General features: G+C 32.0%; 1 protein-coding gene across 4 annotated transcripts in view; it reads right to left on the bottom strand.

Annotated features, from left to right (window-relative positions):
• LOC145293811 (two pore channel protein 1-like) overlaps positions 1–25,795 on the bottom strand; it is a 335,061-nt gene that overhangs the window by 213,951 nt on the left and 95,315 nt on the right. For 3 of the 4 annotated variants that reach the window (XM_080140418.1, XM_080140417.1, XM_080140416.1), the window contains exons 2-5: positions 24,964–25,040; positions 17,074–17,194; positions 5,137–5,265; positions 2,234–2,356 (exon numbers count right to left, since the gene is read on the bottom strand). In XM_080140418.1, coding sequence (XP_079996544.1) covers positions 2,234–2,356; positions 5,137–5,265; positions 17,074–17,194; positions 24,964–24,989 — 399 coding nt within the window. In that variant the 5' untranslated portion in view covers positions 24,990–25,040. Of the gene's footprint in view, positions 1–2,233; positions 2,357–5,136; positions 5,266–17,073; positions 17,195–22,887; positions 22,991–24,963; positions 25,041–25,795 lie in introns of all 4 variants that reach the window. The other variant, XM_080140419.1, reaches the window with a different exon arrangement.

The following is a 25,795-nucleotide window of genomic DNA, read 5'->3' as shown; positions in this document are numbered from 1 at the left end:
TTGAAAGTCACCAACACAGTTGTATTTATAGATTAATTCCAGAATTGTTTTATTGTATGTTGAAAGTCACCAACACAGTTGTATTTATAGATTAATTCCAGAATTGTTTTATTGTATGTTGAAAGTCACCAACACAGTTGTATTTATAGATTAATTCCAGAATTGTTTTATTGTATGTTGAAAGTCACCAACACAGTTGTATTTATAGATTAATTCCAGAATTGTTTTATTGTATGTTGAAAGTCACCAACACAGTTGTATTTATAGATTAATTCCAGAATTGTTTTATTGTATGTTGAAAGTCACCAACACAGTTGTATTTATAGATTAATTCCAGAATTGTTTTATTGTATGTTGAAAGTCACCAACACAGTTGTATTTATAGATTAATTCCAGAATTGTTTTATTGTATGTGGAAAGTCACCAACACAGTTGTATTTATAGATTAATTCCAGAATTGTTTTATTGTATGTTGAAAGTCACCAACACAGTTGTATTTATAGATTAATTCCAGAATTGTTTTATTGTATGTTGAAAGTCACCAACACAGTTGTATTTATAGATTAATTCCAGAATTGTTTTATTGTATGTTGAAAGTCACCAACACAGTTGTATTTATAGATTAATTCCAGAATTGTTTTATTGTATGTTGAAAGTCACCAACACAGTTGTATTTATAGATTAATTCCAGAATTGTTTTATTGTATGTTGAAAGTCACCAACACAGTTGTATTTATAGATTAATTCCAGAATTGTTTTATTGTATGTTGAAAGTCACCAACACAGTTGTATTTATAGATTAATTCCAGAATTGTTTTATTGTATGTTGAAAGTCACCAACACAGTTGTATTTATAGATTAATTCCAGAATTGTTTTATTGTATGTTGAAAGTCACCAACACAGTTGTATTTATAGATTAATTCCAGAATTGTTTTATTGTATGTTGAAAGTCACCAACACAGTTGTATTTATAGATTAATTCCAGAATTGTTTTATTGTATGTTGAAAGTCACCAACACAGTTGTATTTATAGATTAATTCCAGAATTGTTTTATTGTATGTTGAAAGTCACCAACACAGTTGTATTTATAGATTAATTCCAGAATTGTTTTATTGTATGTTGAAAGTCACCAACACAGTTGTATTTATAGATTAATTCCAGAATTGTTTTATTGTATGTTGAAAGTCACCAACACAGTTGTATTTATAGATTAATTCCAGAATTGTTTTATTGTATGTTGAAAGTCACCAACACAGTTGTATTTATAGATTAATTCCAGAATTGTTTTATTGTATGTTGAAAGTCACCAACACAGTTGTATTTATAGATTAATTCCAGAATTGTTTTATTGTATGTTGAAAGTCACCAACACAGTTGTATTTATAGATTAATTCCAGAATTGTTTTATTGTATGTTGAAAGTCACCAACACAGTTGTATTTATAGATTAATTCCAGAATTGTTTTATTGTATGTTGAAAGTCACCAACACAGTTGTATTTATAGATTAATTCCAGAATTGTTTTATTGTATGTTGAAAGTCACCAACACAGTTGTATTTATAGATTAATTCCAGAATTGTTTTATTGTATGTTGAAAGTCACCAACACAGTTGTATTTATAGATTAATTCCAGAATTGTTTTATTGTATGTTGAAAGTCACCAACACAGTTGTATTTATAGATTAATTCCAGAATTGTTTTATTGTATGTTGAAAGTCACCAACACAGTTGTATTTATAGATTAATTCCAGAATTGTTTTATTGTATGTTTAAAGTCACCAACACAGTTGTATTTATAGATTAATTCCAGAATTGTTTTATTGTATGTTGAAAGTCACCAACACAGTTGTATTTATAGATTAATTCCAGAATTGTTTTATTGTATGTTGAAAGTCACCAACACAGTTGTATTTATAGATTAATTCCAGAATTGTTTTATTGTATGTTGAAAGTCACCAACACAGTTGTATTTATAGATTAATTCCAGAATTGTTTTATTGTATGTTGAAAGTCACCAACACAGTTGTATTTATAGATTAATTCCAGAATTGTTTTATTGTATGTTGAAAGTCACCAACACAGTTGTATTTATAGATTAATTCCAGAATTGTTTTATTGTATGTGGAAAGTCACCAACACAGTTGTATTTATACTGTTGTTATAGACGTGTTTATAGTAGAATGATCTTTAGAAAAAGATCAAGCAAAACGAAAGTAATCGTAAATACTTACTTGTCGACCTTCTGGAAAATTGACACAGAGAAATGGTCTTAACGGTCTTGACCATCTGACAGCGTTCGTTCCTGGGGCAATTACGATCCAGATGATGTAACCAAACATGTCTAAAATGGTCAACTGAAAAAGAATAAATCAAAGTAAGCATTAATCATGATATCAAAGTAGAAAAGCAGTTTAAAGATCTTTGTGAATCTTTGTGATTCTTTTTGAATCTTTATGAATCTTTGTGAATCTTTATAAATCTGAAATTTGAACACTGTGACGGTTATTAAAACCGAACACATATAAATATTTATGTTTTTTACGGAATTCGGTTGGTTCAAAGCACCCTTCTTAAATTCTGTGAAGATGTCTACAGGAAGAACAAGTTATATAACTGTTTCAATTAATGCCAGTACCAGCAAATTCATAGCTTTGCTACAATATTCATTTGCTAATATCTTTCCTCTGATGAGAAGAACGCATTCCTTTGAAACTCTGTGGATTAAGGACATTTCAATATACCTTTTTTGAGTATCCTGTCGAACAATAAATTAATGTAAAATATATTTTTACAGTCTTTAAATTTTCTTTTATATATGTACATATATATGCATATATATGCATGCATATATACACATATATGTATATATCTGTATATATGTATATATATGTATATGTATGTATGTATGTGTGTATGTATGTATATATGTATGCATATGCATGTATATCAGGTCATGTCATATGCTACTGGTACCATGTAACCCAGAACTACCTGCCTCATGGTCGGGTTACCGGCAACTAAACTGGTTCCCCCACCAGATTTGTTTGGTGAGAAGGGTGGCTAGTCTCCCTGAAGGATTAAAAACAAGACCTTCCAAAGGATTAATGAACCCTTTTTCAGGGTCAACGGCCAACTAGCATCGTGTGTGTTTGTGTGTATGTATGTGTGTGTTGGGGTGGAGAGGGCTCCTGTAAGACGTGCTGAAAGCAACCTTTCTAGGGGAAGCAAATCTCTGATTAAAAAAAAAACATAAAACGGGAGACCAGTACACACATTAAGCTGGTCTGCAGTTTAACTTGTTGCTGGTTATCTTGCTCTTGCTTGTTGCTGGATCTCAACAATTTGAACCGAGAGAGAGACTTAGCTGTTGTACAAAGCTAAGAATCTGTAACACTATTTGTGTATAGATACTCCCTCAGGCATTTGTCTATTAAAATGGTCCTGTGGTGATGGAAGTCATTTTTGGGCTCATGAACTGAGGGAGTGGCACTCGTCTGAGAAGACGTTGCATTGCAATTATCACATATATATATATATATATATATATATATATATATATATATATATATATATATATATATAGGACTATTCTTAAAAAGTCAGTCTTACGCTCCAGGTTCTAAGTCTTGTCACCTTTGTATATCTGAAGCTATAAGTATAATTACTCCCTCCAGAATAAACTAAATCAATTCCAAGAGCGAATTTATTTCCCAATGTGAACATGAGAAAAAATCAAACATAATAAATTCGAAATTACTTAGCTCACCCCTTAAACCTTCGGCTATAGATTTTTATTCCAGACATTTATTCTATTGCTCACTTTTTTGTGTGAGATTAAACGAGCTGCTGTATATTAACCATGGTGTTATATCTGTATATCTGTTTTATACGTAATGAGTGTATGTATGTGTGTATATGTATGCACATGTATGTGTATATATGTGCATGTATATATGCATCTATGTATATGTGCATCTATATCTGCATCTATATGTGCATCTATGTCTTTGTGCAATTACATGTGTGCGTTTCTATTGCTTGTGAATGAGTTGTCTCCTTTAGTCTCACGTCTTATTCTATATCATTTGACATTGTTTTATTTTTTTATATGTGTGTATATGCATTTATACATTTTTATATGTTATATATAGTTATAACCATTATCTTCGACTGCCTTTATATATATATATATATATATATATATATATATATATATATATAAGAGTAAACAGTTAATAAAACATGTTAAAAACACTTTGAAAAAGAGTTAAAACATATTTAATCTGAAAAGGAAACACTTGATAAGTGGATAGTCTTTAATCCGCGGAGTTTCGAAGAAATACTTTCCTTCTCATCAGAGGGTAGGAATTAGCAAAATGCGGGATCGGATTTTGCATACAAAAGTATTTGATGAAACAACAAGTAAGTCAAAGATCTTACTTGATAACAAAAAAGTGAAGCAGAGGGAATATGGTGAAGAAAAAAGTGATTACACGTGAATGGATAGTCTGGTGAAAGATAAATAATCCAATGACGGTAAAATCCAAAAATGTAACTTCAAGAAAGTTAATTGAATTTCCATTTGCACAAGTAAAATCCAAGGAAATCCCGTAATTGGAAGATGGTCCAAAATAATTCAAAGGCCGAAATCCATTGAATAATTCACAAATATGTACAAGGAAAAGGGGAAAGTTTCAATAATATTGATAAAAGAAAAATAAGATATGCTTTTATCACTGCTGCCGAGACATTATATATATATATATATATATATATATATATATATATATATATATATATATATATATATATATATATATATATATATATCTTACACGTTAATAAACACTTTTCCCTTTTCTTATCAAACAACATAACATAAAATAACAGCGTAGTACAGTTATACCTTAAGATACGAATTTAATTCATTCCATGACCGCCGACGTATCTAAAAAAAATCGAGTGTATATATATATATATATATATATATATATATATATATATATATATATATATATATAGTGTTTATTAACGTGTAAGCTATAAAATACAACTACTGTGAGTTTAACTTATCACACACAATTTTTTGAATAGTTACTAAGTATTTGTACATTTTTGTTGGAAAAAGACTTACAAGAATTATGATGACGACGAGAATATACTTTCGATCCAACCAAAGATTTTCCATTTTTTCAACATGTGCTGTATGAATGATTCGAAAGATGAAGAAGAGAAGACATAGAACTTCAATAAACATCGTGGCCTAAAATAAAGAAAGGCAAATATTGAAACTATTTCACATTTGTAAAAATGTCATTCTCTTATTATAGACTAGCAGGGCACCCGGCGTTGTCAGGGATCCTGTAAAATAAAATATAAGTGTAAGTAACATCTTCCTTTTAAAACTTCTCTGTATCATGCTAGTTTTGTAACCCTAATCCCAGCCCTAACCCTCACCCTAACCCACCGACTTCTTCTATCTCTAATCAATGCATAAACTTTTGTAAACGGTTAGGAAAAAAGCAAGAGGTAAAATATAATCAACAGTTTCAGTGCTTCACTTGGTTTTACTGTTGTTTTCAAAGATATATATAAGAAAGTAATAAAGATAATATTTGTTTCTAACAATCACATGCATTAATTTGCTTCATGGGGAACTGAATCTTTGAATATATCGTTTGTACCATTTTAATCAGTTTGAGGACTAATAAGAAATCACGTGACTCTTGTAATTCTTAAGTTTACATTTTACAATATACAAAATTTTAAAGTCTTTAAGCGATTCTTAAGCCAGTCACAAGATTTTTTTTTAAACATTCAAAAGCCAAAGATAAGCTTAACGTATAAGAGTATGGAGACAGAAAGAAGCATTTCTGAATGGCAACGGTGACCAATATTTAACGAATTTGGATTAGAACAATTCTTAAGAAAGCTGAACTTTCTTCAGGACTATCGGTTACCATTGAATACCAAAACTGATTATTAGGAATAATAAAAAATGTAGACATTTTTTATTATTAATTTATTCATTCTTTCAAAAATATATGTTTATATTATTATAATCATACACGTTTTATTTCCCTCAGAGGTTGTTACAATCAAGTAGCCCATCAATAAAAGCAGCCTTGACTGCATTGCACTACATGACCAAGTCCATCCTACTCCAATCTTCATTGCTTCATGACATTGTCGGAGTAGGTTGTCGCTACACAGCACAGTTCCTCGTCCTGCCTCCTTGAAAACCTAAAGCATTATCAGTAACATCAGATGAAAAAATGCAGTTATGTACTTGAAGTAGGAACCCCTTAAATTTTAGATTATTGTGACGTGCCTCTTCTGAGGTTAGCTTTATTATCCGATCATGATAAATTAATTAAAAAAATATATAATTTCCTCAGGTTCCGTGGAATGAAGCGAGGATGCTACGCGCCAGTCCGTATTTAATTGACTTCCTCTATCAAAAAGAGCATTTTAAATGGGCGTAACATGCTGGATTTATCTTGGAATACATTCTATCTAAAGGACTATTTTGCATTTTGGATCAACTCTAGAGGATTTTCATTCAAGCTGAAATATTATGCGCGGTTTGTTTTTATATTACTTTTTTACATATCCAATATTTTTTCATTTTTTTATTTGGCAATTTATAACTAAAATAAATTGCGGTTTCACTTAATGCCTTAACTAGCAAATTCTAGCATTGCTACAAATATAATTTGCTGATTTCTTTATGTCCTCTGATGAGAAGAATAATAAGAATTGCATTCTTTGAAACTCCGTGGAATAAGGACTTTGAAAATTGTTTTTTGGAGTATTCTGTCGAACAATAAATTTTGATTGTAAAGTTCAACTTGCAGTTTTAATTTTCTTTTTCTCTTATCGAAACAGGCTTATTTAAGCCATTTTTCACGTGTTCGTTTTTTCTGTTTTCATCGTTCGTTTTTTGTGTTTTTTTCGATGTTTTGATTACCCCCCCCCCCGCTTAATTAAAACATTGTTTTCTTTTCTTACTTCGCTTATAGTAATGCATACATCGTCATCGTCATCGTCGTAACGCTTGACGACTTTCAAATATCTTTCACTTATTCGCTTATAACAATGCTTCATTCTGGCTGGCAGATTTTATTTTCAAACTTCGCCTCAGGGCTTTGTCTTCGACCCCCCCCCCCCGGTTTCTTTTTTATTTAACACCACACACACCTACAAATACCCGGGCAACGCCGGGTACCCCTCGCTAGTATATATATATATAAGTCTTTCTTCTCTTTTCCTTTTTCCTTTCTCAAAATATTTTTTTTATAATAGAATAAGGAAAACTACTCCTGTTGGTTTTCCCTTTTGTTTAGATTATCATTATTATTAGTTTATTTTCTTTGTTTTTCCTTTCTCTTTCTTTTTTTTGAGCTCCCAACAACAAAAAGAACAAAACGAATTCACAACAAAAATAGTTGCTCTCCTTTATGTCATTTGGAAGACAAATTTATAACAGAAATAATTTACAGGGTTATGCCCCTTAGACCAATATTCTCCTTTTATTTCTTCAATAATAGAATAAGGGAGACTACTTCTGTTGGTTTTCCCTTTTGTTTATTTTGTTTGTTTTTCTTTCTTTCAGGCATTTTTTTTTTATGAAACTCTAGCGAGACTTCTGAGTTTTTGCCATTTAATAGTTTCTCTCACCTTGGTTCGATATATATCTCTATGATTGACAAACGAGAAGAGTAAAAGATAAACCAACCTTTAGTTTACGCCGGTCGACAGCAAATATGTTTTTCCTTTCCATATTTCTCCTGATGTTGTCTTTTTTTATCGGCAGAGTTGCATAATCATCTATCGTTCTTGAAATCTTTTCTGCAACTAACTCGCATTTCAAATTCTTAACGGTTAACTTTCTCTGAAAGAAACGCTGATTACATTTTTCTGAGTTTTAAACATATTAGTGTTTTTTTTTGTTTTGTTTTTGTTCTTATTTTTTGTCGCTGTTGTTGTCATGGTAATGGCTCAGTGGCTCACTTGGTCGTTTTAATTCCTTCGCATCTTTTAATTTTAACCATTAAATTTATTTATCGCATGCTCTGGTGTTCAGACAATTTCTTTAGGAAATAACCACATGAGATACCAGATCCATGGCATAGTACTGACAGCATTCCAATTATAGTGCTCAAAAATCTTTAATCAGAGCCCATATTTACAAAGTTATTTAAGCATTGTCTTAAGAAGAAATGCTTCTCAACACCATGGAAAATCTCATCAGTATGCCCTATATTTAAGAACTCAGGTGATCGCTCATCTTCCTCTCAGTACAGACCAATAAGTCTTCTGTGCATCATGAGTAAATTGCTGGAATCTATGTTAAATAGAGAAGTAGTCAACCATCTTAGCAAAAACAACCTTCTTAGTGACACACAATATGGTTTCCGTTCTTCTAGATCTACAGCAGACGTGCTTACAGTTATATCTAATAAGATTAGCGGGTCTCTCGACTGAGGCTTCCTCTCTAGGGCAATTGCTCTTGACATAAGATCTCCAGTTATGGTATAGCTGGAAATGTTTTCTCAATTATTAAATCATTTCTCTCTGATAGGTTCATAAGAGTAGTGGCTGATGGGCAAAAATCAAAAGCTCTCCGTATTAATGCTGGAGTTCCTCAGGGGTTCCTCCTGGACCCAACTCTCTTCCTGATTTACATTAATGATCTTCCAATTCACATCCTTACATCATTGATAGACATTTATGCTGACAACACTACAATCTACGGTAGCACATCAAAGACCGTAATAGACCAAGTTCTCTCTGATTCTCTCTCTTCTGATCTTGAGCATGTGGTACAATGGGGAAAGAGGTGGCTGGTTACTTTTAATGCATCTAAAACCAAGCTTCTATTTCTACATCCTCTAAGCTCTGATGCCAATGTTATGATGCAAATGATTCTTGTCTTGGGGAGGCTTTGTGTTTTGACAAGCTTCTGGGCCTGAAATGGAACACGTACATCAAATCTGTTGCCAAGGTTGCTGGAAAAATGGTGGGGTCCTTCTACCGCTCCATTAGATATCTTCCTCCCGATGCAATTCTCTACCTATATAAAAGCCAGGTACGGCCAATGATTGAGTACTGTTGCCACATCTGGGCAGGAGCTGCTAGAAGAGACGTTATAAGCCTGGTACGGCCAACCTGGCATACTTTTGCCACATGTGGCAGAAGCTGCACAGAAGAAACGTTGCAAGCCTGTCTCTGCTTTATCGTTATTTTCATGGCAAGTGCTCATCTGAGCTTCAATTTATCGTCCCCGCTCACAAAACTTTCACAAAAAACACTCGTATTGTCGAAAACACTATCAATAATTTCTCATACTCCTTGTCTGTGCCTAGACCAAAGTGTAGATTCCATGAACAAAGCTTCTTTCTTAGAACTGCACGCCTGTGGAACTCTCTTCCTTTGGCCTGCTTTCCAGCTGACTACAATCTGATTGTCTTCAAGTCCAATGTAAACAAGTTCTTGATGAACCGTCCCCCTAAGTAATCAAATTTACAAAATTCCCACTACTTATATTTACTACACTATAATCACATTGACTAATGTATACCCATTAACCCTTATCCTCGAGTGGCTTCCGGACCTTGATAAGTGGTGATTCTTGTGTAAAAAAAGAAAAGAAAAAAGTTTGAGATGCAGACAAATATCAACTGGCCAAGTCAAGTACAGATGTCAAACTGCTGTAAATATCAGTTTGTGATGAACAAAAAGTGAATCTTGCACGTATGACCTACATAACGTCATACGTGCAAGCTAGACATGCCAGAAAGTCAGGTATCGACAATGAATTATAACATTTTGAAAGATATTAGAAATCTTGAAAAATTGTATTTAAATAAAGAAAAGAAAGGACATGAATTTAGAAAACAAACAGTAATAAAAACAAATTAAAAACAAACGATAAATAAATGAAAAAAGTCAAAATAAATGATAACTAAAAATATCAGTTTGTAATTTAAATAATTAATTTAGTAAATTTTATAAAACTTATCGATACAAATAAGTCAAATCTATTTGGAAATAAAAATATAAACAAAGTTATTTTATTGTCTATCTTAAATTGTATTTCTTGTCCTGAAATAAAATTCTTTTAAAGTGTTCAGAATTTAAACATTGAAATTGTCTTTCCTTTTAATTTAGTCGCAAACAAAGTCAGTCGCAGTTGTTTTCAACAACGTAATCAATTCCCAAATCAAACCGACTGGTAGCCAAATCCCACCCCTTCACTGTAGAAGCACCCTGACGCCGGAAAACCTTCTACTCTAATAGCTTTTCTCCTTAAACTGCTTTCCTTTGTAATCCCCTTCCTGTTCACAGTATCACCGACTGCTTCCACATACAGAAACGTAAACAAGCACAACTCCTCACTTTGTATACTCCTTATTATCACAGTCATACATTACATCTCACTGGCAATATGCCTTTTTTGGGGTGAATAAAAGTTAATATATAAAACACAAAATTTTTGACACAAAAAATCAATTTTGAACCATTTATTTTCATACAAAAAATGTAATTTTTATAAAGTGATAGGTTTCTAATAATTTTATAAGAAATTGTCAAAATATGTTGGCGGCAGGTGGTAGGCTCAAAGGTTGAATTTTAAGTGCTAAAAAATAAATTAGAATTTTGTATGTTATGTTTTTATTGTGTTAGAAAAAATATTGAAACTTTAAAGAAAAGACAAGAAAATTTTCAGATGATTGTATCTGGTCATCAATTTTTAATTTTTATCGAAATTATTATTTTTTTAAATAGTTTTGTAGTTTTCCCTTGAAATCATTATCAATGGAATGTTTTGTTAAATACTAAACAATTGCTAAATCAATGATGAAATAAATGTTGACAGAAACGACCACCGTCATATGTCCACCAAACTACAGCAAATAACTCTTACATTCGACGTGTGGGCGTTACAAATTCTTGTTTATCTACTGACACCAATTACTGTGACATCAGCAGATGAACAACACTCAGTGGGCAAGCCTTTACTAAAGTAATGATTCAGCCATGTAAAATTATACCCCAGTGTTTTGTTTTTTTTTACTCCTATTCAGGTGCTAATAATTAGAACATCAAAATATTTTTCAGGTTTTCTTGACAGGTTTGTGCTTGTCGATAAATTCCGGGGTAGGAAACCCCCAGGCGTAGTATGGACTTGAACTCTTAGTCATGGCAATACAACTTTATAGTTACACTACACTAGTTATACTAGTTCTTAATTAGAAGAGTCAATGTAGGAATCTTGAGCTATCCGAGTTCCCATGATAGAGTGTCTGAGTGTGCGTGAACATAATTAATCCTAAACACATCGGTATCGAGTGTGAAGGACTTCTAGGACTAGATCTTACTAGAACATAAACTGATGAGTGATGTAAGCAGTAGGGAGGAGACACTTTATTAGATCATTTGCTTAACTTAGAATCTAGTTTATATAAATGATAACAAATACTGCTTTACATAATAAATTTCAAAGATACGTGAAAATTTATAATAATACTACTACTACTACTACTACTAATAATAATAATAATAATAATAATAATAATAATAATAATAATTCCTCGTGTACATCTGCCATTGGAACCTGATACTTCATGAAAACATACTTATTACCTATAAAAAGTATCTCATAAAATATATTTATTACTTGCAAAACGTATTTCATAAAAATAAACTTATTACCTCAAACAATATCTCATAAAAAATATATTTATTACCTATAAAATGTATTTACAAAATATATGCATTACCTTTAAAAAGTATCTTATAAAATATATACACAATACCTACAAAAAGTATCACAAAAAATATACTCATTACCTATAAAAAAATAAAAGAATGACTCATTACCTATAAAAAAATAAAAGAATGACTCATTACCTATAAAAAAATCTGATAAAAAATATACTACATTATCTACAAAAAATTATCTCAGAAAAAATATTAACATTGCCTACAAAAGGTATCTCATAAAATATACGAATTACCTATAACAAGTATCTCACAAAATATACTTACTACCTATAAAATGGACCTCACAAAAGATAAGCTCATTACATAAAAAATATCTCATAAAAAATATACTCATAGCCCAAACAAATGTAACTTATAAAAAATACACTAATTACCTACTAAATGTATTTCATAAAAATATACTCATTACCTACAAAAAGTATCTCATAAAATATATTCATTATCTACAAAAAGTACCTTATAAAAATATACTGATTACCTATAAAAAGTATTTAATAAAAAAAATAACTGATTACCTATGAAAAAATCTCATGAAAAATATACTGATTACTTACAAAAAGAATCTCATAAAAATATATATTATATTACCTACAAAAAAGTATCTCATAAAATATACTCATTACATACAATATTATCTCATAAAAAATATACTAATAACCTACAAAAAGTTCCTGATGAAAAATACTCACTTACCTATGAAAGTATCTCATAAAAGTATACTCATGCCCTACAAAATGTATCTTCTTAAAAATGTACTTATTACCTACAAATTTTCTCATAAAATATACTTATTACCTATAAAAAAATATTTAAAAAAATACACTGAATGCTCATAAAAAGTATCAAATAAAAATATACTGGTTACCTGCATATAGAATCTTATAAAATATACTTATTACTTATTAAAAGTATCTCATAAAAGATCATCTCATTACCTAAAAAGAGTATCTGAAAAATATATACAATTTACTTACAAATAGTAGCCCATGAAAAATATACTCATTACCTATAAAAGGTATCTCATCAAAAATATACTTCTTACCTATAAAAAGTATCCCATAAATAATATACTCATTACAAATAAAAATATCTCATAAAATGTTCATTACCTACAAAATGTATCCCATAAATAATGTACTCATTACCCAAGAAAAGTGTATCATAAAAATGTACTCATAATTTACAAAAAATATCATATAAAAATATACTCATAATTTACAAAAAATATCATATAAAAATATACTCATAATTTACAAAAAATATCATATAAAAATATACTCATAATTTACAAAAAAATATCACAAAAAAATATACTCATAATTTACAAAAAAATATCATATAAAAATATACTCATAATTTACAAAAAATATCATATAAAAATATACTCATAATTTACAAAAAATATCATATAAAAATATACTCATAATTTACAAAAAAATATCATATAAAAATGTACTCATAATTTACAAGAAATATCATATAAAAATATACTCATAATTTACAAAAAAGTATCACATAAAAATATACTCATAATTTACAAAAAATATCATATAAAAATATACTCATAATTTACAAAAAAATATCACATAAAAATGTATTCATAATTTACAAAAAATATCACATAAAAATGTACTCATAATTTACAAAAAATATCGCATAAAAATGTACTCATTACAAATTGTATTTCATGTTTCATACGCTCATTACTTACAAAAGTATTTCAGAAAAATATACTGAATACCTATAAATAGTATCTCATAAAAATTTTACTTATTACCAATAAAATGTTTTTCATAAAGTGTATTAATTACCTACACATTTATCTCATAAAATATACTCATTACCTATGAAATGTATTTAATAAAAAATATACCCAAAGTATCGCATAAAAAACTCATTACTTACAAAAAACGATTTATAAAAAAATTTACTAGTTTCTTGCAAAATATTTAGTAAAATATACTCATTAACTATAAAAATATCAACTCAAAAATATACAAATTAACAACAAAAATATCTCATAAAATATGATCATTTCCTATAAAGTATCCCATAAAATATGATCATTCCCTATAGAATATCCCATAAAATATGATCATTCCCTATAAAAGTTTTGAATAAAAAATATTCTAATTATCTATCACAAGTATCTCATAAATAATATACTTAATACCTACAAAAAGGATCTTATAAAAATATACACATTTCTTATAAAAAGTATCTAATAGAAATGTACTCATTACTTACAAAAAGTATCTCATAAAATATACAAATTTCCTATAAAATTATCATAAAACTATACACATTATCTACAAAATTATCTAACAAAAATATACTCATTTTCTATAAATTTATTTAAAAAAAATATAATAATTGCCTACAAAAAATATTGCATAAAAATATACTAATTACCCACAAAAAGTATATCATATAACATATAAACACTACATAAAAAGTACTTCATAAAATGTACTCATGACCTACAAAAAGTATCTCATAAAATACACATCACGTAAAAAATTATCTCAGAAAAATATACTTATTTTCTAAAAAAATGTATAACATAAAATATTTTTATTACCTACAAAAAATATCCTGCAAAAATATACTCATTATCTATAAAAGTATCACATCTACAATATACTCATTAACAACAAAAATGATCTAAAAATATACTCATTACCTATAATCGTTTTTCTAAATATATACTAATTACCTACAAAAATATCTCTTAAAATATACTCATTACGCATAAAATGTATCTCATATAAATATAGGCATTACCAACAAAAGTCTCACAAAAGATATAATCATCATCTACAAATATATTTCATAAAAGATATACTCATTATATATCATAAAATTATCTTAGAAAAGATATGTTAATTACCTATAAAAAGTACCTTATGAACAATATTCTAATTACCTACAAAAACTATTCTGTAAAAAGTATACTCATTGACTAAAAAAGTATCTGATAAAATTTACTCAGTACTTTTAAAAATTATCTCATAAGAAATACTCATTACCTATAACAAACATCTCATTAAAAATATATACATTACCTACAAAAGTTATCTCAAAAATATACTCATTACTTACAAAAATTATCTTTTAAAAATATACTTATTACATACAAAATATACCCATTACCTATAAAATTACTTTATATAAATATAATCATTACCTATTAAAAGTATCTCATAAAAATATAATCTTTACCTAAAAATACATTTCATAAAAATATACTAATTATCTATTAAATGTATCTTATAAAATATAGTCATTACCTGTAAAATGTATCTCATAAAATATAGTCATTACTTACAAAATGTATCTTATTAAATACTAGCGGGGATACCCGGCGTTGCCGGAGTGTTTGTTTCCGGGACGGGGGGGGAGTTTTAAAAATGTTATGGTAGGTAAGTAGGAAGGATCAAACCCGGAGTCATGAGTAAAAGTAGGAAAATAAAGTGTGAAAAAAAACAAAAACATCTGCAACGTTAACAGTTCGGCCACCAAGAAAAGTCCATTCCAGTTGTTTAGGAAAAAAAAAAAAAAAAAAACGACTACGGTAGGTCGGCGCGAACGTGAAAATATAATGTGAGTTGTCCAGCACGCTAACCACTACGCCACAGAGCACTGCAGCTTTGTTTAGTGATTTTAAATAACTTCACATGAAAGAACTACGAAGCCAAACCGGTGTTCTCTTCTCAACTGTTCCTTGTGAACGATCCCCAAACGGTGTTAAGTGGTGGCAGGGGGAGGAGGAATTTTTTAGAGAGAAAATATTTTACCACTTCCATTGATCTTAACCGATTTTGGCCGTGACTTCTCAGCAGAAAAAGTATAGAAATCTAAGATTATCGAGGAATTTGAGAAATAATAAACCTATAACACACCTCAGATATTGTTCTGCCGTTTGTGCATATTATATTTGCATGAAATATCTTGATTTTTAATCCTATTAATGTCAAAATCAAACGGGAAAAAATGAGTTCATTTTATTTATATAGAAGAATAGAAGATAGAAGAAGAAGAAGAAGAAGAAGAAGAAGAGAAGAAGAAGAAGAGAAGATATACTTACTACCTACAAAATATTTCATAAAAAATATTCTCATTACTTACGAAATGTTTTTCATGAAAAATATACTCATAACCCATAAAAAGTATCGCCACCAGATAAAGTATTTCATAAAATATACTCATTATTTTCAAAAAGTACCTTATAAAATATTTTCCTAACCTACAAAATAATCTCTATAAAAATATACTCATTACCTAAAAAGGTATCTTATAAACTATACTCATTAGCTACATAAAAATAAACTCATTATCCTTAAAATGTATCTCATAAAAATATACTAATTTGCTACGAAATGTATTTCATACAAAATATTCTCATTGCCTATAAAAGTATCTCATAACAATATATTCATTGCCTACAAAATATTTCATAAAAAATACATTCAGCAGATACGAAATGTATTTCATAAAATATATTTATTACTTATAAAGAGTATTTCATAAAAAATATACTCATTGCCTATAAAAATATTAATTAAAAAATATACTCATTACTTAGAAAAAGTGTTTCATAAAAATATTCCCATTGCGTACGAAATGTATTTCCTAAAAAATATACTCATTGCCTATAAAAAGTATCTCACAAAAATATCATTATCTATAAAATTATCTCAGAAAAATATATAAAACTTATCTCAGAAAAATATACTTATTACCTACAAAATGTATTTCATGAAAATATACTTATTACTTACAAAAGTATTTCATAAAAAATATACTCATTACTGACGAAATGTATTTCCTTAGATGTATACTCATTACCTTTAAAAAGTATCTCACAAAAATTATACTCATTACTCATGAAAAATATCTCATAAAAAATATACTCATTACTCATGAAAAGTATCTCATAAAAAATATACTCATTACTCATGAAAAGTATCTCATAAAAAATATACTCATTACTCATGAAAAGTATCTCATAAAAAATATACTCATTACTCATGAAAAGTATCTCACAAAAATTATACTCATTACTTAAAAAAGTATCCCATAAAAATATACTCATTACTCATGAAAAGAATCTCACAAACATTATACTCATTACTTAAAAAAAGTATCCCATAAAATATACTCATTACCTACAAAAAGCATTTCATAAAAAATATAATAAATACCTACGAAATGTATTTTATAAAAAAATATGCTCGTTACCTTCAAATAGTATCACAGAGAAAGTTTAAGTATTACTTACCCAAACTGGTAACTCGAAGTTAGGTACGGCCGGTTTTTCAAAAATACCAAGTGTTAAGTTTACGAACAATGAAAAATATAAAAGTGCTCGTTGGTGCCACTTATTATAAAATAAGTAAGATCTATAATGGTAATAAAAAGAAAAATAATTATATAGCATTTAACACTAAATAGAAAATCAAATGAAATGTGTTCCATCTATATACAATAAAACAATCTATATATAGATATACAGTTTTGAAAGTGAATGCTTTCGACTACAACCATATTTTAAACACGTCTATATTCTGGCAAGGATCTCTTTATTTCGTCTACGAGTCAACTGGGGAACCCCTCACATTGCTGACTCAAGCTTTTTTGCGTTTCCATTGACACATCTTCCCTCTGACCTTTCTGGTCTCAAAACTAGCTAAAATCTGACTCTTTACCAAACTTCGCCTCCAATCGACTGCCTACTCTCTCTAACTCCCCCAAAATCCCCATGTGTGTTTCTATTTGTATCAGGGTGTATGTGTGTGTGTGGGGGGTATTCCCTCACCCAGCCTACACCTAAAACGTACCGACTCACTTTTTAGCATGCAGGCGTATGCTCTGTCAATGGAAGTCACTGAGTCTGATATGTCACCGGTAACCCCTTGACCTTTCTGCACCTCCCTGACACAAGAAAGTTGGGTTCAACTCAGTACTGTTTTAACCGCATTACTGACACACAACACTATTGCTGAGAGTGATCACATAACTTTACAATTCTAAAGGTAGACGGGAGCCCATTGTTCAAAGCTTTGCGTAACATTATTCCAAAAGGCAAGTTTCTATCTATGAAAGGTTTTTAATCTGAAAAGATTTTACAGCCGTATATTAAGAAACAAATGGCTGAATAACCAAGTTGTTATGCCCAGAAACGCATACGATAAGATTCTTTATGAACCCAATTTCTCAGGGTACTTTCTTTGCATCAATGATTTCCTCAATTGATCATTGATAATGAGAAAAGGCAACCATCCAGACATAAGACATGATGGTGATGCTGATGATTATCTCTGCCAAGACAGAGCAGATCATTCTCTCGAAGCTCAAGTCTGATAAAAGTCATGGTTCTAATGACATCCGCCCAGCTGTAATCTATAGGAACTATTACAACTGCTATATCAGGTTTGTGCATATGATACTAACACACAGACAAAAAAGGTAGAAAGAAAAGAATAAACATGATTATCGCCCTTGATTGGAAGAGCATGTGCACGGCACACTTCCTGTTTCCGTTTTCTTTCTTTCTCTTTCTCTTTTCAACTCGACAAGATCATGAACGTATGTGATATCGGATTGCTCCAAAAAACGCACGGGAAGAACAAATTTCCGCTTCTACACATGTCCAAATATGCGAGGTAAGATAATTTCACCATGAACATTAATGGTCTGTCATGAACAAATTAATTAATTTCTTGCAACAACATTAAAGAACATTTCAGAACTATACCTGATCACACATGTACACACACATGTTTTTTCTATTGTTTATAATAAATATATTGTTTGTAAATCGGTCGTATGTTGTTTTAGTTTAATGTCGGAGTCGAGAACATGAATCGTCTACCTATAATCCTTTATCCTCTACAAAATTGGTAACTGAAAAGATCGGAATGAACACATTAGTGGCTATTCATTTCGTTACCAAATTACAACTTAAAAAAAAAGAAACGTTTCATTGTATTTTCACCCACACCCTCGTATTTACTTGTGCCGCAATTTTGTTGCAATGTCTGCCATATCCCTTCACCATGTGCACACAGCAGACCATAACTAATAACAAGATAATAATATCCAATTTAAAAAACAAATTAAAAAAAAACAGTCTCACATAACATAATTGTATTTTGTAATCTTTTTTCTGCATCAGCATGGCCGAAAACACTTCTACCACGAGTAAAGTCGAAAGCCTAATTTCCTTTAAAATTCTTGCTTACAATGCACAAAAACTGCGTATATGGTTTTTTCAAATACAGGCTATTTTTACCAAAAAGAAAATCTTTTTCTTGGTCCAGAAATGCTTCTGTGTTGTGGAGGCTCTGCCCACAAAAGTTGCTGAGGAAGTCGAGGATATTTTCAAAGCATCTCTCGGTGGCAATCCATACAACACGCCAAAACAAGCCATTCTTGAATGAACAGGGAGATTGGAGGCTGCCAGGTTGAAACAGGTAATCAAAAACTTTCCAACTGATGAGAAGCTTATTGAGCAGATGCACCATGGACGATCCATCATCAATTGTGGTTAGACAAATTGTCACAAGAATTGTCTCATACGCTGTCCATTTTCGTTGGAGACAAGCTAACCGTTCTCGCTGTCCATTTTCGTTGGAGACAAGCTAACAGTTCTCGCTGTCCATTTTCGTTGGAGACAAGCTAACAGTTCTCGCTGTCCATTTTCGTTGGAGACAAGCTAACAGTTTTTGCTGTCCATTTTGGTTGGAGACAAGCTAACAGTTCTCGCTGTCCATTGTCGCCAATATCATCATATGCCAGCTTTGACCACTGTTGTACCCCAAACTGTTGTACCCCAAACTTTTGAGCCAGATGTCCCCCACAACGATGAAAATCTGTCGCATGATTTGCTTGGTGATATTATCACTATCATTTCGTATAGAAGACATACAAATGCAAACAACCATTCAAATTGCATAACAAATTCCATCTCTCCAGCCATGTCGCTTATTATATGTATCAAATGCACTCTCGCATTGAACATACTTTGTAGACACTGATGCCACTGTTAGTGTAATACCTCCTACATGTTACGAAAATACAGCAGCAGACGCTTCCCCCTGCAAGCCATGAACGGCAGTTCCATCTGAATCTTTGATACCTCATCACTCACTTTATACTTTGGACTTTTTGAACTTTCATCATCACCGATGTAAAGACACACATTCCTGGCGCTAATTTCCTTTCAAACTTTCAACTTTTGTCGATCTAAGAAGACATCGTTACTTGTTCACTGTGGTATGCTTTTCTGCGAAACGCCAAAGCATCCGCACGGCAAGTCCATCAAATGCAATTTTTGAAGACCTGTTAAACCAATTTCTTGCACTCACCCAACTCTATTGCCGCATGGAAGACATTAAACATCACATGTGACATCATCTCACAACCTGTGATACTCCCTTGCATCCTCACTTCACATAGTACCCAAGAAATCGGAGGGAGACTGAAGACTCTGCAGAGACTACCGAGCTCTCAATGCAGCAACTGTTCCCGACAGATACCTGATTCCACACCTGAACGATTTTTCTGCATCCTTATCCGACTCTACATCCTTTTCTGCATTCTTATCCGACTCTACAGCGTTTTTTGCACATCGATTTAGTCCGTGCATACAATCAAATTCTCATCACCAAAGAAGACATTCCTAAGACCACAATATGCACTACTTTTGGACTATTTGAATTTACCTGCCTACCTTTTGAACTGTGTAATGCCACACAGACATTCAAAGATTCATCGATGAAGTCCTTCATGGACTACCCTTCGTTTTCACGTATATTGATGCCATCTTTATCACAAGTCACTCACAGGAAGAACACTTGGCCCATGTTACTGAACTCTTCCAACGTATATAATCCTATGGATTAAAATCAGTTCCCTTGATTTACTTGGACAACAGACCGACGTCTAGACTTGCATCCTTGTCCTCAAAAGTACAAGCAGTCCAAGATTTTCCTGTATCCACCTCCTTGCTAAGTTGTTACATTGGACTTGTGAACTACTACTTGTGAATGCATCTGAATCTTGTGTTGTGGAAATGGCCTTTGCTTACCTCATCCCTGCTTTAAAAGTGTTCATCCTTGCCTGGTGTGTAATTATAAAATTAAATAAACGTTGGAATCATAGGTAAGGATCAGACTCACAATCTATGATAAATAGACTATAATAAGCAAATTCACCTTAATAAGAAAAATGAATTATCTACAATCCTATTGGTTAAAGAAAATTAACTGAAATTAATTACTGAATTTTTGAATATATTTTATCAAATATAGAAACTGTTAGACACTATTATATTGCAAACACACAAACATTTACGTTTAAACTAGAACCAAACTCAGAGAAAACCAACTTGCCTCCTCCCTTGAGGTTTGTATTTACAAATATCTGTGGGCTTAGAACTAATTTAGATGATGTTGAATCATTTCTCCTAGCAAACACTCCGGATATCTTAGCATTAAGTGAAACTAACCTACACTCTTCGATTCCCTCTAACCATTTTAACATGCCTGGTTATCTCCCACTCTGCCTTAAGGGCTCAGACAGACATATGCATGGCTTAGAGTCTATATTCGTAACACCTTCCTCCTGACATGAGAAACAAAACTAGAATCAGACGACTAGGCCTTTATGTGCTTCAGACTTAACATGCAACATAACATTAGCTACTTATATTTTCTCTACCGCTCTCCCTCAACCTAGGACTGTACACTAATAAACAAAGTCTCTGACAGCATAGATATACCACTCTCCCTCGATACTAGCGCACAAGTACATGTATTTGGTGACTTCAGTGTTCACCACAGTAACCAGTAACTGACTTGGATTTTCTACTAACACAGACGCAGCTAGTAGAACAACACATAGCTTCTGTATATCTTTTTCCCTATCACAGACAGTTACATTTCCGACACGTTTCCCAGACCAGCAAGATAAAAATGCCTCACTTCTAGATCTGTTTCTGACCACAGTTCCCAATGATTGTGTAACGAATGCCCACAGCCCACTTGGGAATGCTGATTAAGCTGTGATAATGGTAGAAATCGCCCTAAATTCTTGACTCAAAACTGAAGATTTACTGCTCAAAACAACGAGGTATTACAAAAAGGCTGACTGGGAAGCCATCAGGGATCTCATCAGAGATGCCCCATGGGGAAATATCTTTTCTCTTCCAGCTGAACAGTGCACAAATAAGACTACTGAATAATTCAAAACTGCAATTGAAGCACATATTTTCAGATAGAAATTCTATAACAAGTCCCATTCACCCCAATGGTTTACTTCTACTTGTGCAGCTGTCATTGCTCAAAAGCACAAAAGCAGCATGCATACTGCAGATTCAACTGACATAAGTCCAGTTCAAACAGACAGATGTATATAGAAGCTAGAAGTAATTGTAAGAGAGAAATAGCGACAGCTAAGACAGAATACACTGAAACCACCAGAAAAGCACAGAAATTAGGAACCCGTGATTTTTGGAAAATCTACAACAGTGTAGTAAATAATGGGCAGTCAACAATTCCCCCACTATCAAACAATCTTGAGGTTGTTTGCACGACAACTGAGAAGGCTAACCTGCTTGCCAGTCAGTTTGCCGCAAACTCCACATTGACCCTGGCACACCACTCTCTCCCTGACTTTCCTTTTCGGACTGACACCACACTAGATGATCTGAAAATCACCCCTTCTCAGGTGCATAGTATCATAAAAAAATATTTGAGTCCTTAATTAATCAAGCTCTAGTCCATCACCTTACAGCTGCTAAACTCCTGACCGACAATCAATATGGATTTAGGCAAGCCCATTTCACAGCAGATATCCTAACTGTATTCTCTTAACATATATACCATTCACTGGACAAAACAGGGGAGGTTAGAGCGGTAGCCCTCAATATATCTAAGGCTTTTGACAGGGTATGGACTCCTAAGGAAAATTAGATCATATGGTATCACTGGAAGAATACATAATGTAATTAAATCCTTCTTTAATATGAGAAAAATCCAGGTTGTCCTCGACGGTCATACATCTAAACAATATGATATAAATGTGGGAGTACCTCAGGGGTCAATCCTTTGACCTTTATTGTTCTTGATATTCATAAATGACCTTCCTGATAAAATTGTTTCTGAGATGGGTGTATTTGCTGATGACACCACTCTCTATAACAAACAAAAGGGGAAAACATAAGGAAATGGCAGAAACACTAGAGCATGACCTTAAATCTATAGTGGAATGGGGACAAAAATAAATGGTCACATTCAATACCACCAAGATTAGTTTGTTTTCTTCAATGATAGCAAGAAATATCCTCTACCACCAATAGCAATGGCCAAAAACACATTACCCGAAAGTACTTCCTTTAAACTCCTCGACCTAATGTTTACAGGGCACATGAACTGGAATAGATACATTGACAGCATTGACAAGGCTGCTGCAAAGAAGGTGGGCTCTCGCTACCGTGCTAGAAAGCTACTTACGCCTGAAAGTATCCTGTACCTCTATAAGGCCACCATTCGCCCATGTATGGAGTACGATTGTCACATTTGGGCTGGTGCATCTGTTACTTGTCTCTCACTCCTGGACAGGGTTCAAAAGAGAGTCGCCAACCTGATAGGTCCTGAACTGTCATCTAGGCTTCAGCCTCTGTCCCATCGACGAGATGTTGCATCCTTCTACTTGTTCTACATTTACTTTAATGGTAAATGCACTTGTACCCCCTCGATGTAAATACCCCCGACAAACCTGACAAGGAACTAAATCCCACCCCTTCACAGTAAAGATCCCTAGGTGTAAGAAAGCCTTCTACTCCAATAGTTTCTTTTCCAGAACTGCTAGACTTTGGAACTTCCTTCCAGGATTCTGCTTTCCCAATCGCACTGACATGCAGAAGTTCAAGTGTAATATGAACAGACATCTTGCTGCTCATCTCCCTTCATTATACCTCTGCAACTTATGTCCCCAATAGTTGTCCCGACTTCAAAGCGGCACTATGCCTTGTTTGGGGTGAAAATGAAATAATAAATAAATAAATAAATAAAAACAGGGAGATGTTAGATGAAACAAAATTTTCCTCTAGAAAATATATTTAAAAGAGAACTTTTTATCTCAAAATTATCTCCCTTCTCTTCACGAGATTGTGAGAGTAAGTTATGTCACTCGCATTTTTCAAACAACATTTTGGATTAAGACATGTCACACAGCTCTCTTCAATTAATAGATCTTAATTAAGAAATGCTTCTTTTTTCAGTTGTTAAATTGGGAATAAATATTAATTGCTGATCAATACAGCAGAATTTCAATTGTTTTTTTATATTCGTCCCATATCAATAACCATCGATTCATTTCAAGAACCTTAATGCAGTATTATGATAGCAACCTTCCGTTTAATAAGACAATGCCATTCTGTCTCTAGTCTGGTACACTGCAGCATCTGCTGTGGCAATTCAGTTCGAAGTTGGAATTGGCTCTCCAGATGCAAGCCTGGGCAGGTGATAAGGATATCTAGGTTTACCTAGTTACCAGGGTCCTCCAAAAAACTCCATCTCTATGTTGCAGACTAAGTCCAATGGAAAGGCAAACCAATATGATCAGAGCCAGCACAACTGACTGCAAGAGTTGCCGAAAAAGGTGTTGCAGTGCTTTACCATCCAACCAGATTTTTTGATTTTACTCCCTTAGTTTTTACCTTTCTCAAGGCATCCACAAATAAAATAAAGCCAGTGGAGCTATTTGTTCATAGCTGGTGAAAATTAGAAAATATTTCCAATTTTTAACGAAAATAATGGAGATTCTCATTGTAGTTATGCTTGTATCAAAATGAAATTAGAAAATATTTCCAATTTTTAACGAAAATAATGGAGATTCTCATTGTAGCTTGTATCAAAAATAATGGAGATTCTCATTGTAGTTATGCTTGTATCAAAATGAAAGCAAAATCTTGAAGTGATTTTTCTTAAAAAGAGTAAAAGAAACGCGAATTCTGTAACGACATATTGATGTATGTATTTACTATAAAATTAATAAACAACAATTGAAACTGCTTTTGTCTTGCAGATATGAACAATCATTTTTCAATTCATTTAATGTGTGAAATAAAACAATGCTTGAGAAAGAAATACTAATATCAGCTCACTTGACATGCTCCTTTCGAAAATCCATGTTACGTCCATATTTGGCATCCAAAATAAGAGTTGATGTAACTAAAAAATCCTGAAAATAAAAAGAAAAGAAGAAATTTCTTTTGGAATCTTTTTGGAATCTTAAATACATTACAACATGACACACCGTTTTCCATTAAATCATCGAAGTTTAACATCATTGATCTTTCTGAATTTTTGAGATTAGGATTGGTTATTCGTATTATTTGGAATCTTCAGACTACTGTTCTAATCTTGAGTGTCATTTTCTCAACGTTTCAGTCGATGTAACCTCCGACCTTCTTCAAGTGTATCTTGTCGAACTCAAGAATGCTTTTGTCAGTGTGGGCGACCGAAAATACAATTGCGAATTAATTATAACCTTTATCTAGGCATGGCTGATGGAACAAGAGCATAATACCTCATAAAGTAAATAAAGGGTTCCGTTCAAAATTTCGCCCAAATTCCTGAGTTCGACAACATCCACCTGAAAAAGGTTGGAGCTTACATCGACTAAAATGTTGTGAAAATAACACTCAGGATGAGATCAGTAGTCCAAAGATTCTAAATATCGTTGATCTTGGCCTGTAGAAAATGGGTAAATTTTTAGGAATACCAGGCGCTGTATGTGCTCTCCTTTTAGCCCAACATTGTTTCCAGTTATTCTGGACTTCTTGTTGCCACTGGAATAACGCAGTGCTGACTCAGGAGAGAAGTGGTTAGTGATTGTGCAATCCCTGCTTCACAATTCAGCATGTGTCATCTATCATTCCTCCAGGATGTTCAGATGGTGGTCGTCGTTCCTTATGGACATCCATTAAATACATA

The sequence above is a fragment of the Euprymna scolopes genome, chromosome 15 (genome assembly GCF_053919585.1).
Source record: "Euprymna scolopes isolate OS-2025 chromosome 15, ASM5391958v1, whole genome shotgun sequence".
Taxonomy (NCBI): Eukaryota; Metazoa; Mollusca; class Cephalopoda; order Sepiida; family Sepiolidae; genus Euprymna; species Euprymna scolopes.
The sequence above is the reverse complement of the archived record's forward strand: the minus strand, read 5'-3'. Positions and strand labels throughout refer to the sequence as shown.